Source organism: Taeniopygia guttata, chromosome 4, assembly GCF_048771995.1.
Source record: "Taeniopygia guttata chromosome 4, bTaeGut7.mat, whole genome shotgun sequence".
NCBI classification, from domain to species: domain Eukaryota; kingdom Metazoa; phylum Chordata; class Aves; order Passeriformes; family Estrildidae; genus Taeniopygia; species Taeniopygia guttata.
In genome coordinates, this window is record NC_133028.1 from 14,986,351 (window position 1) to 15,005,234 (window position 18,884).

General features: G+C 37.4%; 1 protein-coding gene across 2 annotated transcripts in view; it reads right to left on the bottom strand.

Annotated features, from left to right (window-relative positions):
- FBXL5 (F-box and leucine rich repeat protein 5) overlaps window positions 1-18,884 on the bottom strand; it is a 32,484-nt gene that overhangs the window by 11,937 nt on the left and 1,663 nt on the right. Inside the window, exons 2-8 of one of the 2 annotated variants that reach the window (XM_004186175.5) lie at window positions 9,339-9,554; window positions 8,244-8,339; window positions 7,299-7,482; window positions 4,877-5,059; window positions 2,366-2,491; window positions 1,741-1,889; window positions 1,474-1,556 (exon numbers count right to left, since the gene is read on the bottom strand). In XM_004186175.5, the coding sequence (XP_004186223.5) occupies window positions 1,474-1,556; window positions 1,741-1,889; window positions 2,366-2,491; window positions 4,877-5,059; window positions 7,299-7,482; window positions 8,244-8,339; window positions 9,339-9,554 (1,037 nt within the window). Of the gene's footprint in view, window positions 1-1,473; window positions 1,557-1,740; window positions 1,890-2,365; window positions 2,492-4,876; window positions 5,060-7,298; window positions 7,483-7,979; window positions 8,105-8,243; window positions 8,340-9,338; window positions 9,555-18,884 lie in introns of those variants that run through there. The other variant, XM_072928015.1, reaches the window with a different exon arrangement.

The window sequence follows — 18,884 nt, forward strand, 5'->3', positions numbered from 1 at the left end:
CTAGAGAAACATGAATCAGTTAACAACTTATATTTCTCCATATACCGAGACTTAAGTCCAAAATTGCTATATACCGAACAAATGTTTGAATAATAGATCAGACTGCAAGCACCAAATACTCACCTAAGAATTTAAAAAAATAAGTGCATTATACTCACCAGAAGCTACCAAGAGACATCAAAGTTACTTCTCAAAAGGCAGAAAATACTGAACTAGCAAATTTCACCCCCGCAAAAATACATCTGAGATTCCATACTCAGTTTGAAGTATTGTAACAGTTCTTGTTTCTAGAATTTTGCGTTTCTCAAGCTTAACTGAAATGCCAGTGTACTTAGATCATATGTCCTCCTGTCCTTTCCCATTTCTTCTAGGAATACTAGATGGATTCCTGAAACAGATCCTGTGTTTCTAATTGTTTCTTCATTAATCAGAAATCAGACATTTTGGTTTTAACAAAAACTTGCTCCCTTTGTCTTACCTTTTTCAAGTGGACTAGAAATTTTATCTACAGTAATATTTTTACATTATTAGCTATAAAATTATATAAGTGATTTAACTGACCTTTATCTATCCATAGTTAATGTTACTATCATTTACTTCTTTAGGTGCATTTACTATAAATACTATATTACAGTTTAACTTATATAAATATTTCAATTGATCTAATTTTACTATAAGTTTACTATACGTAATTTGCTTCTATAAGTAATTATTTATACTTAGAGCAAGCCAAACTCATTTTTATAGTTACAAATTGGAATGTTGTAAATACAGATATATGATGAGTGGCAAATAAGATAAATTTCACTAGATATTGAAAAAAGCTCACAGATTGACTTCTGAGCCCTGAAAATTCTATAAAGCTTTTATTCCAAATAAGCCTTCTTATACAAGCTACTGGGTGTTGCTACCAGCATACATGCTGCTAAGATTTTGTGTGGTGTTCACATTACCTGAGAGCACTACATGATGTAAATGCAGAACACTGAAATACCTGCTGAGTTTCAATACCACAGTAAGACCCACTGGTGCAGGTTCTGCATCCATACACCATCCCACTGACATCAGTGACATTTCTGCAGGCCTCAGTAAAACTCAGGAATCCACAGAACATACACCTAGGCCTTAGAGCTTTGCCTATAATTTCATTTGAGTGTCTGAAATAGCAGTATTCCACACCCTACCACCTGTAGCAGACCAAGAGAACTTCCTTAACTGAGAAACTCCATAAAAATCTATGGACAAGTTCTTAATAGTAGAGCAAAACCACAACTATTGTTATGGCTATTGTTAGGCTATTATAGCTACACACTGATAGGTAAAAAGCATCCAGTAGTGAAGACAGAGAATTTTCAATGGCCACTACAAAGTTACATGTTTTTCTTGGTATTTCAGTGATTTGTTACCCTAATTTAATTCTTAGTCACAGCCTGGATTGTAACTTTTTTTTAAAGGAAACAACAATTATCTAACCTTTCAAATACAGAGTCTGAAATATCAGTTTGAGTGAGATCCAAATACTCCAAGTTGGGGCAAAGCTCCAAGATCTGTCTAACCTGAAAAAAGAAAGGAAAATAATCAGTAAAGATACAAGCCACTAGGGCTGCACATAGTGTCTAGAGACAACTTACAAATTAGCATTGTTTAGAACTGCAACCCACTTATACTACCCAAACACGTCAGTTATTAATTAAAGACTGCATAGCCACAATTATTAAATGCAAGTTTCAAATTACACACCATTTTGGTGGACACTGCAGAACTGTAGGCCAATACCAGGGTCTTCACTGAGGAGCCTACAAGCGGGAGGACATGATGAATTAGGCCATGAAGTAAACGTTTTTCCATTTGTGCTATATTAATGGCAAGTGAATCTTCAGCTGCTTCTTCTGCAAAATAAACCCAGAGAGAAAGACTTAAAATCATTAAAGGACTTGGAGAAATATTTACTACAGGTTATGTACCGCTCAGGGCAGCCCAGGGCAGCTGTTTCCACCAGCTTGCTTTAGATATCAAAATACTATCTCACAGGGCATTTCATATATATATAGATATAGCTATAGCTGTAATTTAACAGCTTGGGACAAGTTTTAAATCAAGCCTAGAGTGCATCAGGATGCAAGATGATTCATCCAAACTTTTGAAGAGATGAAGCTTTGCCTGTACCTACAGACACATCCCTGTAACTCTTCTACTTGCTCTCATGTTTGCTTTTTCCTAGACAAACTAATTCCAGTCATTAAAATCAGATGCTGGCTTCTCTCTAACCAACCTCCATCTCCCTTTTTTTCCACTCAGCTTGTTTCTTATAACTATGTCATCTTCAGGAAAAAAAGAACACTTCACCAAAATCAACTTTACCTACCAGATTCATCTATGTCGGCATCTTCATCCCATTCCTGGAAAGCACGACTTTCATCTTTTCTATTTTTCACCCACTCCTCATCAGGTTCAGTCTCAGTATCTGCTGCAGGACCACTATACCAATCACCTACTCATCACCACCCCCAAAAAGAAGGAGGAAAAGAACATTAATAAAAATTTCTCACTGCGGCAGAAATCAGCACTGATAGCTTTTCAGTATACTGCGACCTGATTTAAGAGACATAAATGAATTTCAAATTCATCTCAACTAAGACTGGACCTAACCTTAAAATAATTCTTTGTTTGATCTGTATCCTTAAGCTTCAAAGGATTCTTAGAACAGTTTCAGTACTATTCCATAACTCACAGCCTAATATGCCTGTCTGAGACATGGCTGATGTCCTCACTTACTTAGTAGGGACCAATATGATCACAAAAATAACAGAGACTATCATGGACTATTTGGACTGTCTAGGTGCTCAAGTTCCTTCCGGTAAATAAATTATTCATCAGCTTTTAGTGTAACACTTGGTTGAAGATATCTCTCTTTTCCTCTGGAATACCACAAATATACAGTTAACCAGCCTGGTTTTAGTCCCTGCACACGACAACTCCAAGATCACAGAAAACCAAATTCCGAAAATATCCTACTTAAAACAGCTACAGAATACTTGTAACATACATATGACTCAAATCAATACTTTAATCAACACAATTTTTTAGAACATCTGTACGAATGTGAAGATCAGCAACAGCTCTAGTTTTAGCTGGCGGAGCACCCCTTCCCCCTCGAGGTTACTGCACAGGTTAATTTACTTCTAGTTTATGGATATACAGAATGCTGGGCTCAGGATAAGCAGCTCTGCTGCCTCCCTTGATGTACACATGCTGAAAAACAAACCACCTTATTTAACTATCTTACAGGGGGGAACCCTACTCTTCCTAAAGCAAGAGTAACTCCTGTTGAGTAATAGCTAAAACAACAGTGTTTCTTCCATGAATAACACAATGACAATGAAATCCTAATTGACTGTCAACCATGAAGTTTTGGTAACATTTCTCATTATCTTTAATCCACCTCCATATTACATAAGAAGCCAACAGAGGCCTTCTGTGCACTAGGAGGGAAAAAAAAAAAGTTAAAAATTTAACTAAGCCTACATAAAATAAAATTCTTTCCCCCTCCCTGTGGCGGCAAATCCCATCTGAGAAGCTTCCACGCTGTCCACAGCAAATCCCATCTGTACAGCTTCTGTACAGTTGTTTGCACAGAGGACTTCTGTACAAACAACTGTAGTAGTACAAACATGAGTGCAGCTTCCTGTTGTGCCAAACCAGGTTTAGAGGTACTCATTTTAAGCAGTTGCCTATTATCTTTTTTTTTTTGTGTGTGTGAGCAGCACTGAATTATCAAGACAACTATGTTGCAAATGCAAATTTAAGAATTTGAACTTTGGAGCCTCTCTACTTAAGTCTTTGGAAGTTCAGGAACCAAACTACTGCTTTCAGGGAGATTTACCCAAACAAACAACAAACAAACAAAAAAAATCAGACCAAGAAGCCATATAATTCTTCTCTGACTTGTACAAATTTTAGAAGCCATAAAGAAGTCTTTAGTTTTTACATATCTCTAAACCTGACTTATATAAACATCTTTTTCTCTTAAAATCTTAAAGGCATACAAAAGACTTATTAAACAGCACAGACTTTCTCCTTTTACTGAACTTAACTGTCATGACAGCACTGTGAAGCCTGCAATTCCATACTCCAGTGATTCTTTAATACTCATAAATAAGGACATAAGGCTAAAAATACACTCTGATGACTTGTAACTGGCCTCATTGGAATACAGAGTATTTTGTCTATTTGAACAGGTACTTTTGCAAAGGTCACACTTCTCAATAGGAAATTCTAATTAACAGAAGAGTTTGAGGGAAAGAGGTTTTTAAAAAAACACTGCAGAAGAAATTACTGAAGTAATATACCTAAAGAATCAATACTAAAACTAAATATTCATTCAGTTTTCTTTGAAGCTTCACTAGATTGTGAGGAAACATTAGAACTCCACTTATTTTGAACTTCCTTTCTGCAGTTACGCATTTCATTTCTATTTAGTAACCTAATAATTTTACTGATATAAGTGTAACATCAGCATTTATAATTCAAAACTCCTTAGATTATTTAGTAATGCAGATGCTGTATTAGTGAACATATTATTAGCATTCATACAATCAAAAAAAGGGGTGTTTTATCTCAGTAAAACTAGGTAAACTGGATACAAAATGTGCTCAGGAGTTTCAACCAAGACAAATTCTAGTTTCTTAATTCTACAAGACTGATGTATGTTTTGGGGTTTTTTAACATTCAATCAAGTTTCAGGACACTATCCTTGTCAGAAAGGTACACCTCACATGCTCAACTATCAGGCTCAGCCTATACTAAAACATTCTTTTTTACAGGCCCAAAAATTCTGCTAATTGATGTGCTTTCAAAGGAGCTAAATGGAACTTACCTCTGGCCCAGCGAACAGGGTAAAGATGTTTCCACAGAGATCCAGTTTTAGCCAACTGTGACCATTCAGTGCTTACTTGACTACACTGACATAACTCTTGGGGGTTAAGGTAACTGAAAATGGTCACCATTACTTCAGGAGGGAGATTAGTAATATTTGTGGTGTGCCCTGTTACTTCGGTTTCTGAAATACAGAAAGCGCGTGTTAAGGGAAGCACAGCCTCACGGCTTTAATAACAGCAGTGGAACTCACATTTTGACTAGAAAATCAAAAATGTGTCGGAAAAAATTTTAACAACTGTTAATGATAGGTATTGGTTTGGCTTTAAAAAACTTTCATTGTAACAACACCTTGAACAACAACAACAAACCAGCTCAGATTTTTGTTTGCCACTTTCTCATCTGGCTCATTCATTTAAAAAAAAAAAAGTAAATTAATGCTACTCAACCACAGAAAGATGAAAGCCATACCTGCTATAAATGAAATGCTTTAAGAAAAATGCCTTCTGTTGCAGATGGTATCTGTACCTGGTCTGCCACATTCCCAGGAAACAGTACTAGCACGCAGAACCTACCAGCTGGGACCACTCTCGCTGGAAGCACTCAGCCTCTTGACTGGGACACAGAAAAGTTCATGCTCAACTCTTTGCACCTGTCTTGAATTTTATTTCTAGCTTTAGCTGCTAGCATTGACAATTTTAACTTCTGAATGGTGATGACCCATTCAGGCTGTAAAGTAAGAAATACTAAGTACTAAGATGAGATAATACTAAATACTACATGAGAGACTAAAATTTGACCACTGTAATTAATACTTCAATGGACAGCAGTAGGAACTATTTCCAACAGCTCTCCCTGACCGCCATACTGCAAAGAGAGCTGCAAACTATATAAAATAACTAATTCAGAGCTTTGGTTGCTGAAGCCTTTGGCTGTTTTAAGAGATTTTTCAAGGAAATTTTTCTGAAAAAAATATTTTAAAAGTATTTCTAAAGGAGTTTTCAGGAGTCCTTCAAAATAGCAGGCTTTACTAATAGTGGAGTTTTACTTCTAAAGTGCCTAGAACTTTTACAGAGAGAGAAGCATTAGATTTTTGTTTTGCAAAGAAGCTTCAAAAACGAGCATAATGTAAACTTTACCACATGACAAGCTATTGCTGCTTCAAAAAATATAATTAAATACAGTTTCACTTAATGAATCAATGTATTTATTTGTACAACTGGCATGTTGCTGCATTAATTACAGAGAATTTCACAGGAAAATACAATTAAGCCTGCACAGGACTGCAGATTATTTTACTGTCTTCCTTTTCTTAAAAACTAATGAAAAACATATATTCTTCTCTCCCAAAGCCTAAAACACAATGATTACAGAATTACTATTGTCCCAAAACTGCTATTCCAGCTAGATTTAACAGCAAGTAATGCCACAAAGCTATGTCTGTCACATTCATCTGTTAAGACTCAATAGTATTTCACAGAATGGACCATGATCTTTTCTGAAGGCTTCACCTGGAGGGCAGAAAACGACCAGTTGAGTAGTTCAGAGAAGTCAAGTTTTATAAAAAAAATCTGATTACAGAGTAATTTGTCAAGTTTTTCTAATGAGAGCAGCACATCTTATCAACATCACGAACTTAGTCCTTCAAAGCTCACTCTACATATCAGACTCACACCAGCATTACACTTTTAGTACATTAACTCCCCTTCCTTGGGGGCATCAGTTCTATTTTTGTTAAGAGAGAAAACTGTAAATACTGACAACTTAGGCTGATTCAGCAGTGATAAAACGAGCCTGAAGTCTACTTTAGCAGTTATTTATTCTAAGTTTCACCAGAAAAGGTAGTTGGAGATAAATGCAAATTAAGTATCCACTTTCAGAACACACACTTCCTCTGACTTATTCACATGCTGCACAGATTCATTCACTTGCATTACTCACAGGTCCTTTCTCATTCCTGAGAGGCCCAGGAAAGTTAGGTAGAGGAGTTGGAAAGGTGAATGCTTTTAATTTGAAATATTGTCACTTGGATAACTATTCTGTTATTAAAACATCAACACAAAAAGCTTACAAAGCTGTCCTAAAAACCAAGAATGAAATGCAGAGTCTGCAAATAGAAAATATAATTTTAATGGAAACATGAAATTAGAAGTTAATTACATTTTCCATCTGTTTATTGTATCAAATATTAACATGGGAGGGAAGGGAGAAGACCGTTGAGAACAGGTAAACAGTGAAGTACTATCTACATTACAACCTGCCAAGATGCCCATATCAAACAATCTGAAGTTTCAAAACTGGTTTGCAGATACGCCCATTTTATAAGAACTACTCTTTCTGCCCGTACATTACTAGTTACATCACCAGGTGTGGTTTTTAGAAAAAAACTGCATTTTGAAAGTTACTTTAACTAGATACTATACCTTGATCTGCCTTCTCATCCACAGAATACTTAAAGACCTTCTGAAGCTCTTCTGCTTGATTCCACTTACTGAGACCTCTGAATTCTGCAGCCTCTTTCTGTGAGCAGTGCTGTGCAATTACTTTCTTCTTAATATCTTTCAGCTCTTCATAAGTGAAGTATTCCATCAACATTGGCTGAAAAACCTAACACAAAGGAAAAAGGGGGAAAAAAATCTGGTGCCGACAGAAATAGACCAACCAACACAGAATTTCCTGTTTCAAATTCTCTCAAAGTAAAGCATTAAGTGAACCTAAGGACAGGACCATGGAAGCTTTAAATTGTAACACCCTGCTTTCTAACAGAACATAGTACAGTATCAGGCAAGCTGTTTAAATTGTTTTCTCCAACAGAATAAGGAAGGGATTGAAGTTGCTTAATCCATATAACTTATCAAGGTACTCACACGGAAGGCAAAGTAGCAAGGAAGAAAATCATGAGAAAAGACTTCCCATGGACAGAGACTTGAGAAGATGCTTCCCAGTTTTGGATACCCATAAATCATCAGACTGGCAGTACTAGTCTATGTCTCAAATATAGGTCAGAAGCTGTTGGGAGCGTCAGTTTGAGTCATGAAGCATTGGCTTACAGGACGTCTCTTTTCTCATTTAAGTTTTGCTACATACCCATTTAAACTACTTACTGCAAACAATCCTAGTCCAAATGGACTTGTTATCAATTTTTTCAAGAACTAGAATTTCAGCATAAACTTCCTATATACTCAGTTTCAGAACATGTCACTTTCCAGAGTACTAAACAATGACACCACAGTCCTGAAGGTAAATTAGCATAGCAATAAAAACAGAGACCTGGAAAAAAAAAATGAACCTCTAAGTCATTTGCCCTACTCAGTAATTTCAGACCCCAAGGAAGATCTTCATCACACTGGAAGAAAATCTGTACCTACCTCCTCTTCCTCTTTCATATGAGGAAGGAAATCCCTGGTAAAGGCTTCCAATCTCTCCTTCAGCTGTTTCGCATAGTTTAGCTGTTCATATTCATTCTGAGAAGAAAGCAAAGACTTAATGGTTACCCAATCTCATCCAGTCATCCAAGGATTGAACTGTCCAATAAAGCAGTGGTTCAAAGGAAAGCCCATTATGCCCTCCCCATGCATGCAGCAGGTTTGCCCTATTTCATGGGAAGAATGTTTTCACTTAATGACACTGACACTGTGTACTGGCCTGTTAACAGGCAGAGCAAAGAATTCTCTTCCTGCCTGAGCCAAATTCATTGTTTTAGCATATATAAATTCATATCTCTAACCCCTTTTTTACTTTGGAGCAAAGACTGAAATCCGCCAATCCACAATCTCACACAAAGTTCAAAGCAGTAGCAGACTAATTTAAGTATTTGCATGGTTTGTATATAAAGCATTCTAGGATAAAAAAGTTCTACTTAATCTTTTAACTGAATACATTTTACCTTAGTCATTCTAAAATTATAATCAAAATTTACAGTCAGACTCGCTGTACAGATTTTTACTTTGGAAATTGAAAGAACTCTTAAATAAAGATGTAACTGACTTGTAAACATTCAAGTTCATCCAACCTCATGTATGAATTTGTTAGATTATTCTCTGAGTCACTAATAAGAAGCTGGTTCTGAAATCTGCCTGGTAATTGCAACATACTGAAGTTCCTCCTAACTCTTACTGTAAATGTTGCCTTTCTCTTCAAGCTTCTACAACATCAAGAAACCCTGACTATTACAGTAACAAGATTAAGCCATCAGTTGCTACCCCTCCAAAACACCTCAAATTATACAGTGAAGACTGTCTGTCACAAAACACATCTCTGAAAAGACTTTTAAGTTAAAACTTAGCAATTGTGGTGAATGGCAAAACAATTTGTATTTTGAACTAGAAAGTATCAAAAAAACATAAAAGTTTCTTCTTCCTCCTTAGTTTCATTCATAAAGAATATGAAGAAGAGCCAAGGGAAACTAATACGTAATCACAGCATGTTTTCCTCAGGTCACAAATATCTCATGGTCTACTTACCTTTACATTCTTTAGCCCTTTCTCAAAAAGGCTAAGCATCTCGGAGAGTTTGTTGTCCGAGTGCACATTGTACACTGTCCGGCTACGCTGCTGAAGCAAACCAATGATACACTCATTTTCAATCTGTTCGTGCATTTTAAATTCCTTGAATGTAGCATAAAGAGATTGCAGCAGAGCCCGAAAATCATTGTTGTTGGAGAAGTTGGTCTTGGAAAGCTAGGAAAAAGAAAAGTTCATAAAAAAACAATTAAAATCATGTCAAACTCAAGTTAAATCCTTAGAATAGGTATCAGCTCCAAGGAATTCATTGCTCCTCTTACTTATAAAAGGTATACACCTTCAGTTTTTAACATAAAATGAAGCCATTAAAATCAAAATTGCATTTAAGCAACATAAACCAAACCTTGTGAAACACTGAGGTAAACAAATGCAGAAAGATTTCCTGGCGGAAGCCAATGCAATCTCCCCACCCCGGCAGACTACTGACAGGATCTTTCCCAATCCACATTTTTGTCCATACCAAAAAGCCACTAACATAGACCCCTGAGCCCATCCTCAGGGACATACTATCCACAAGGAATATTGAGTCCTACCAGTGAATACAAACTACATTAGCTGTTGGAGAAGGTTTCCAATGGAGCAAAACCCAACAAATCAAGAGAGATCAAAATTCTAGGCAATACAGTATTGCCATTTTTACATATGTACAGTCATCATCAGAAACAATATATTTTAAAACTGCATTTTCCTTTGGCGAACATAGAAAAGCAGAGTCTTTTCCATTCCTATGCTTTATTCCATGTGCAGCTTCAAGAATCATAGCCTACAGCAATATAGAAGACCAAGCACTCTAAAAGTAGACTCCAATTCAGAGAACAAGCTACGGCCACTTCAAAAGTGCCTTAGCTACAAAGACTCTGGAATCTATTTTACAAGAAATGGGAATCTGAGACATACGTACATCAAAAACAACTACAAACTGAGATATGCAAAACTTTTTTTCATTAAAAATGTACTTACTCATTGTGACATTGCATTGCTACTTCCTGACAGCTACCAGCAAAATGCAACTGAAACATGTTGGACACCTGCCAAACCCTTATGCAACTCCAAGTCAGCTGTGCATACTGTACATTACATGCTGTATATATGAGCAAGATTACTCTCACTATGGAAAGACAAAGTTACTTAGCCCCAGAAGAGAGAGAAAACACGGCGAGGTTTAAGAGGAATTTTTGTTTTTTCTTTTTTTTCTCCAATACGCTTTAGACCAGTCAGAAAACATAGATGTCCGTAACACACTGTTAGGATTTGAGCATATGTTGTTCTGTATTCCTAATGGGGGAAGATCTTGGCTCCAAAGGCCATTTCAATCCCACACTATGGCCAGAGAATGCAGCACGAGGAGCAGTGGCACTACATGAAACTGAGGGCTTGACTTTCCACACTGAAAAGCAGAAGCCTGAGCCAGCACAGGCAAGGGGCACACAAGCAGTTCCTCAGGACAGCCTCCTCACCTCCCAGCACCTGTGAGTCACATCTCAATAACTAACTGCAGTTTCTCAGGTGGCATTTCCTTTGATTAAGGACAGTTTGATACACTTCATTCTACCCATAAGGATCCACAAAGTGACCCCAAAGACCCTTTTCCCTCCAAGAATCCCATGTGTTCCCAAATGCTTAGCATTTTGATTGACTTAAAAAATGCAAAACAAGCCTGCTGAAGTGGCTAACAGGAAGGTTTTACAAATCCAATGTATTCTGCTGTTGGCTTTTAAAACAAATCATGAAATTGGTTCTGATAAAAAACTAGCATCTTCTCATCATCTTGACTCAAAGGCTTTTCAAGAATCAAAATGTTCTGTTGACTCTACCTATTGTCATCCACAAATCTGGAATAAATGAATAATCTCATTGTGCATGCAATTTAAGAATGTCCATTAGAAATGGATTGTTATAGCAGCCACTGTAACATGAAGCACTTGTATATTCATGGAGAGGATATTGAAGTTTAGTAACTAAACTTGAATCAGAAATCACTGTATTAAAAAGGTCAGTCAAAGCTGAGAACAACTGGCTTTTCAGAGGACAGGTAACCTAGCAACAAAGTCACTCGGTCAGGCCTGTAATTTCATTACCAGGATTGATGAAGTCTCATGATGGGGGACCAAGACTGTTAACAGACAGCAGCTACTCCATTCCTAGGTCCACTTTTCACCAGCTCTAACAAGGAAAACTAGTGCAGGAGTTTAGTAGTGCAAGAAGAAAAAATCACACACCCCCAAATTCAAAGAGAGAATGGCAAGGAGGGGGAAATGGACTGTATAATGGATTTTTCATCAAAAATATAAAGCACAGCACACGTGAGAACCTCAAACAGACTTAAAATACATCACACTAAACCACAGCCACCAGTGTTCAAGAAACTTGGGAGCTTTCTGGGCTTCTGAAGACATTACAATTAAACAGCCGTACATTACAGCACAACTGGTTTTGTGTTTGGAATGCAAACTCTAATTGAGGAGCAGTACCACAGGAGCGACAGTATCAGTGGCTCCTAAAATTTAAGAATTATTTATAATCCGAACAGCCTGAGCAACTGCCCAAACAACAGTCAGTTCTTTGTATTGCAACATCTGTTTGAATGAACTTCAGAGACTTATGGTTGATGCAGGCATCATCTAGAAATAGCCAGGAGCTTTTAAATTCACTTTATTTATTAAACTTTTATTAAAAGAAAAAAATGATGCAATCTTTGTATCTTAGACAAGTATAGCAGTTTTAGGCGAGTGTCCACATTATTGGACTATAACAGAGTCATTAACAAGGTCAAGATGGATGTATGGACTCATAGCAAACACACATCTTTCCTTCCTAAAACACATTATTTAAATTTTGTGCCTTAAGAACAAGACACCAACACTGGCAATATTAACAGCAATTGCTCTTAGACAGTGCTTCATGTTCATGACACTCAACTGAAGTAACTCTACACTCAACTCTTGCATCTCCCTCATGGCTTTCGTGCTTTCATTTAAAAAAATGAAACTTTCTATCTGATGAAGACCTAGACATTTCCATCCAAAATATTGTGACTAAATAAGGAAGCTCAAAACTGCTAATTAAACAACCAAACAAAACACAGTATTTAACTCTGTTTCTGGAAGTGTTTTATACATGGGCTAATATGGAAAAATGTCTTCTTAGAAGAAGGAAATTAATTTTCCAGAAATGTTAGTTTACAGTGAGTAAACTGAAACAGTTTTTTCCTACTAACTATGCCAAAAATACATTTAAGGAGTGAAAAATGTTTGCTTCTTTCTTCCAAACATACTCTGAACCAACAGGGAGAAAGCAGCAAAGGAAAAGTACGCTGCTCTTATCAGACTAGTACAGCAGTTAGCGAAGTCCATGCTGCATGCCAGCATTCCCAGTTACAAGTATCTCTATTCTCAGTTACAAGCTGGAAAACTACAAAAATTTGAGGAAGGAGAAAAGAAACAAAAAAATTTTATTTTTCCACTCTTCCTACAGATTTCACAAATTTAAAATGGAATCATTTCTCAAGGTTAAAAAGTTTAATGTGGCTATAAATTCACAAGCCGCTTAACTCCAAATGAAGGTCTTCCCTATCAGCATATAAATTCTGAACAACCAGTAACCTTAAAAATTCAGCCTGGAATCTAAAAAAATGGAAGACTTTTTTTTTTCTTCCTGGTCTTCTTGATCAATTATTGCTCTTTTTCATGTGTCATCCTGAGTTACATTTTTGACAGGTCATTTCTCTATATTCTGTTTTCCATGTATAACCACATTAAGACAGTGTGATAGCCACATGATATGAAATAAAAGACGTATTATTCCTGATAATCAGTGCCAACTAATCTTCTACCACTAGTTAACTCATTAGATTTAAAACTAATTTTAAAAATAGTAAAATATTTTTCATTATGGAGCTGGAAGACCATTCTGATTAAAAGAAAAAAGATATTAGGATAAATATCAGGAAAGTTTTTCACCCACAAGATGGTTTGGAACTGAAACAGGCTTCACAAGGAAGTGGTCACTACACCAAACTTCACAGAGTTCAAGAATTTTTTGAACTATGCTGTCAGGCACATGGTGTGACTCTTGGAGCTGGGATTCTTGCACAAGGCCAGGAATTGGACTCAATGACCCTGATGGGTCCCTTCCAACTCAGAATATTCTATTATCCTATTCTACAATGCTATGAAAAAAACCAAATGATTCTTAGAATAGAACAGCACCAGGAGAAAAAAGGAGCAGGCACTACTAGTCAGCTGTATCTTTTCACTGTTACATTCTTAGGTATTAGCACTCTGCATATGCATATGCACTCTGCATAGCGCTGAAATTCAAAGGACAAACCTGGACTCTGCAGAGGTATTTATCTCAAGTTCAGGCACAAGAAAATGGAGGAACAAAAACCATAACAAGGTGTGCCTGCGTCAACAGCAAGAGCATGCGGTTTCATGTTATACTGAATCTGCTGGAAATGAGGGCGTGGATACTGAGGAGGAAACACACCAAAGGAGTAGCCCGGCCTCTAACTGCACATTCCTGCTGCTTCCCTGGAATATGTGCTAGCAATCATGCAGCTGCAAGATGAACCCATCTGGTGTACTAATCCAGGGAGGAGCTCTGCCTTTTAGTGGGTTCATTCTTCACCTGGCTGGAGCACTAGTAACACCCAGTTACAAGCCATGTTTTACTTAGGAATCCCCAAGAAGTTCAGTTGATATTGTCCCCAAGGAAGAACTCGGGTGCTGAGGTAGCCTAGCCAGGAGAATGACTGTCCTCATTGTTACCTCTCCTTGGCTTGCTCTCCAAACAGCCAAAGGTGTATGACGTGAACAGTAAGAGAATTAGCTAAACTGCTTCACACTCCCACCTTTATATGTGTATGAAGCGTTAAATCAGGGGAGAAATCAGTTTTCCACCCTGGGCACTTTTCTTTGCAATGGGTTGACCCAAAATAATAGCAATTGGTTAAGCAGGAAGGCCAGAATGTGGCAGAATTCAACAAGAAATCGAAAGCTTTCAAATCCCCTTCTTTCTGATGTTGTCTTCTCAATGCAACCCTCTGTGTAATCTTCTAGCTGTTTTGCAGCACCAGTAAAGTCTTGAAATTGCTTTCTAAAAAACACAACTACTCAAAAAAAAAAAAAAAACCAAAACAAAACCAAATAAAACAAACAAAAAGCTTCACAAACCAAAACCAACCACCTAACAGCACAGAAGATTCCAACACAAAATTACAGAATTATTTTGTTTTCAAAGAACACTGGCAACCGGGAAGGTAAAACCTCATATTCTATTTTCAAAGGTTAAAATCAAGCTGATAAATGCCAAACATAAAAGAACAGTGAAAAAACTTCCTGTATTTTCTTTTTTTTTGGTTTCTTCAATATCACTGTCTTGTACTATATCCACAGTCAATTTTGTCTAATGAACACCTATGGATCAGGTTTTGAATCATGAAGAGCATTTCACAATTAAGTATGAATAACAACATGGGACTATCTCAACCAAGATTTTCAGTGATGCAATTACTACTAATCAGATCCTCCTGGGGTTCACAGTACAAAGCACAGCTCAAGATGCACTGATAAAATCAGCTAAGCCTCCTTCACCATGTGATTTCCACAGGCAGGAGCTGGAAGAACAAAGCCTGTCACCAGGTCTGTAGAGAAAAACCAAAAAGAATAAAAAAAATTAAAACCAATTAAAAAGCTACTAAATATTGAGCTACAAGGGCCGTGAATGAAATAATGATGAACATTTGCAACTATGCTGTTATTTATCTGTGTCACACTATTCTACATGCCATGGAAGACTTCTCCTGTTTTATACTCTAAAGAGTACAGGCTCCTACTAAGACCTGGTGTTCTGGCCTTCTGCAAGGTCATACCTGAAGCCCCAGGAGTGAAATCTCCCACTACAGTAACTCACAAAACAGAACCAGAGCAAAAATGTCTTTGCACTTCTGCATCAATCTGACTACAAGTTCCTAACACAAAGGTGGACACTGGAAAAGTTCACCACTCCAGCTTAATCCATCTTAGGCACTAACTGCAAAAGCAAAAAACCCAGTCTCAAGAATTACAGCTTGAAGTATTTAATCAGTTAAAGCATATTCTAGGATACCTGCACAAAACCTAACACTGATACACACTAATTACAGTTCCTGGATTTTTTTTTATTAGAAACCCAGATACACTTATCTTCTTGGAATATTCATTTTCTGCTCTCAAGGGCATCGAAGGAAAAACATTTTCACTTTGAAACAGTAAAGTCATAAATAAATTAGTCCATTTTTTCAGATTTCAGAATCTGAAAAAGAAATCTGCCAGAAAAAGTATGATCTTGACATAGTCATATAATGCCCTGTCCAGCGCTTTACAATGCCAAATCCACTCAATTCAGAGTATTTTTCACTCATAAATGGTCCATCATACTACAGATGACATATGAAAATCACAAATTTAACATATGAAAACATTTCATTCTCTTCAGCAGAAGCCAAAGGTAAGTGAATGTAACTTGAACAGAACAGCATTTAGACTTCAAATTACAAGGACAAAGAACACAAATAACCTAAGAGAAGGAAAGCAATACTTTAAATCAACTATTTAACAGGAAAGGCCGATTACAACAGAAAAACTTAATGTCTTTTTTGCTGAAATCGGCATAAAAAATAACTAGGAAAAATATTTACTGCAATTAATTTTTAGCAAAGAGTCAGAAGCATGGATTAGAAAAGAAAAATACTAATTAAGTATTTATGCAAGTTCAATGCATTCAAGTCACCAGAATATGACAAAACTGATCCAAATTTCCAGGAAGAACTAGCCAAAGTAACTACTGAACCATGAGAAATAACTGCAGAGATCTTTTGTAGAAAGATGAGATCACAGGAGACTGAAGTCAGGCAAACAAAAGGAGGACCTTAGATGCTTCTGCTCAAACACCCAAAGGTTTCACAATAAAGCTGAGCTATTAAAGCAGCTGTTCCCGCTTGCCATGTTTCATCCTGTTCCCTCCCATACTGATAACCTGGTTCTGGAGCTGGTTCGACCTCTTAGTGAGCCAGTTTTACTGAATCACCTTCCGCTTCAGTTCCCTAGATGAACTAGCTGCTCATCAAGTGGCCAGACAAGCATAAAGGATATCATCAGCAATTAACCCTTCCAGCAGCAGCCAGTTATTACATCCACTCAGTCACAGTATGAAGTCTCACGCTAGTTTTGAGAGGCAGACAATAGGACGTGAGAACAAGCAAACACCGGTATCTTCATTACAGCATTTAAGAGTGCAACCATTTTTCCTACTCTTAAAGCACCCTAAACTTGCTGGGCAATTCTGTAACACAAAGATCTGAAAACATGCTTTGGCTGCAGTAACTCCACAAGCGAGCAGGAAGTTTGAAATCCCATACTGGAAGACCTGGTGTCTTGTTTCTGAGGAAGGCCTAGCCAAAATGTAATTGCAGTCTGTACACAGACCAGAGTCTGCTACTTGAGTAGTCCCAGTTTTGAAGCTATAAGAAGTAACAATTGGCCAGTACAGATTTGTTTAGAAAACAGAATCCGACTTCCTTTTGATAACCAAACTACTTAAAAGGAGAATGATATATGTTATAGATGATGATCTCTCTAAGGTTTTTGGTATTGTTTTGCCTTACAGCAAAGTAACTGAGTCTGCAGGAAATCCCAGAGTAGCTCAAATACTTGCAAACAGTGCTCTCAAGCCCAAGCTACCAGTCTCCAGCCAAACCAAAATGGGATTTTCATTATCAGCAGAAATATGTGTTGTTTCATTTATGACAGATACAATACTTTCAGACACAGCTAGGAAAGCTGGTATTACACAAGTGGTACATTGTGCAGAAAACACAAGATCATAATGCGACAACAGAAACTGCCTCGCTGGACATCAGCATGCTGACATGGATGAGTGCATAGTGCTCCACACAGGATAGGAATCTAGTGACAAAAATGAAAGGGAATTTGTGCATCAGACCTCAGAGAAGCACAAAACAGGTATGCTGCTGTTAAAAAAAGAACTGCAGAACAACATGTCTGCTCTACTCAACACCAGCGCTGTCCCGTTCTGCACAAGATTTCAGGAAAACACAGACATAATTAGGCTGAGGTTTCACAGTAGCTTCAGTCAATCTAGTTGCTGGCTGTCACAGTCCCACTCTCTGCTTCCCACTGGCTTCAGTACCGATCTGACCGGTGCTTGCTGGCAGCACTACGCCAACAGAAAACCTACTCTGCTTCACAATAAAAAATGTTTTCTGCCAGTCTGGAGCCTGAGTCACCTCAAGCACTGATGGGAGCAAGAGAGGCAGGCAAACATAAGAGCATCAGTCAGATAGTTTAAACTGTTAGAGAATGGCAGCTTAGCTCTAACAAAAGCAACAAGTACACTGAGGTACAGCAAGCGTGACCCACGTGATGAAGCAGAATGAATCCGTTTGCTGAAGCCAGAGAACACAACTAAGATGGAGGACACAGCTACAATTGCAAATCGGCACAAGATCTTCCTGCAAACTAAGAACGGTTCACTAGAGATGGGCAAACAGAATCTGCTCTATTTGTAGCAAAGATGACGTCAGGCATTAGGACAAGCATTTCAGTTATACAGACTGTCTGCTGTAGCACTCCACTACCTACAGGGGGGACATCCTCACAACACTTAACGAATTTTCTTCTCATCAGAGTAGGAGATAGATTTGGCAACAGTGTAGGTCTCCTTATTAAACATAATTATAATTACTCATATTATCCAAGTCCAGGGTAGCGTATGCAACACAGGTAAAAATGCCATTTAGGAATGCAGCAAAGGTACAGGGAGATTTTTTGCTAGCAACAGCCAAAAGTGTAGCTAAAGCACTAAACAAATGTCCAATTTAACTGTTCTGTCTCACATGAAGTCCTGGAAGAACAAAATAAACTGTGTATCTCTGTCCTAAAGGATTATTTAAGTTCCTATGTACTTTATCCATCAGAAACAATGTAATTGTTCTCCTGAGAAGCAAAGATGGATGACCCCATTTCACCCTTGCTAATATTCTGCGGAATTTACTACATTCAGACACAAGCAGCAACTATATTACAGCGTACAGGGAATCCGATGAACACAGGTAATATGTAATTCACAACATTAAAGAACCCTCAAGATCAAACTAAACTTATCAAGAGCATGGTTTTAGAGATTACACCTGCCATGCAAGCAGAACTATAGACTTACCTAATTGCAGCATCACAATCACACAAGAAGGAAATTCAAAAACTGGAAGTTTTTCTGGTGCAAAGCTGGCATTATAAAAACTCACAGTCAAGGCACACACCTCAAGTTCTGCAACAGGGTTAAAGGACGTAAAACTGAACACTTTTTTTAAAAAGTGCCATTCCTTCAGGCTTGCCCTTATTCAAAAGAAAAAGGGAGCAAGAAAATTCCTGTATAAAAACTTCTATAAAATGAAAGGTTATGAACATTACAAATAGTTTTATCAAA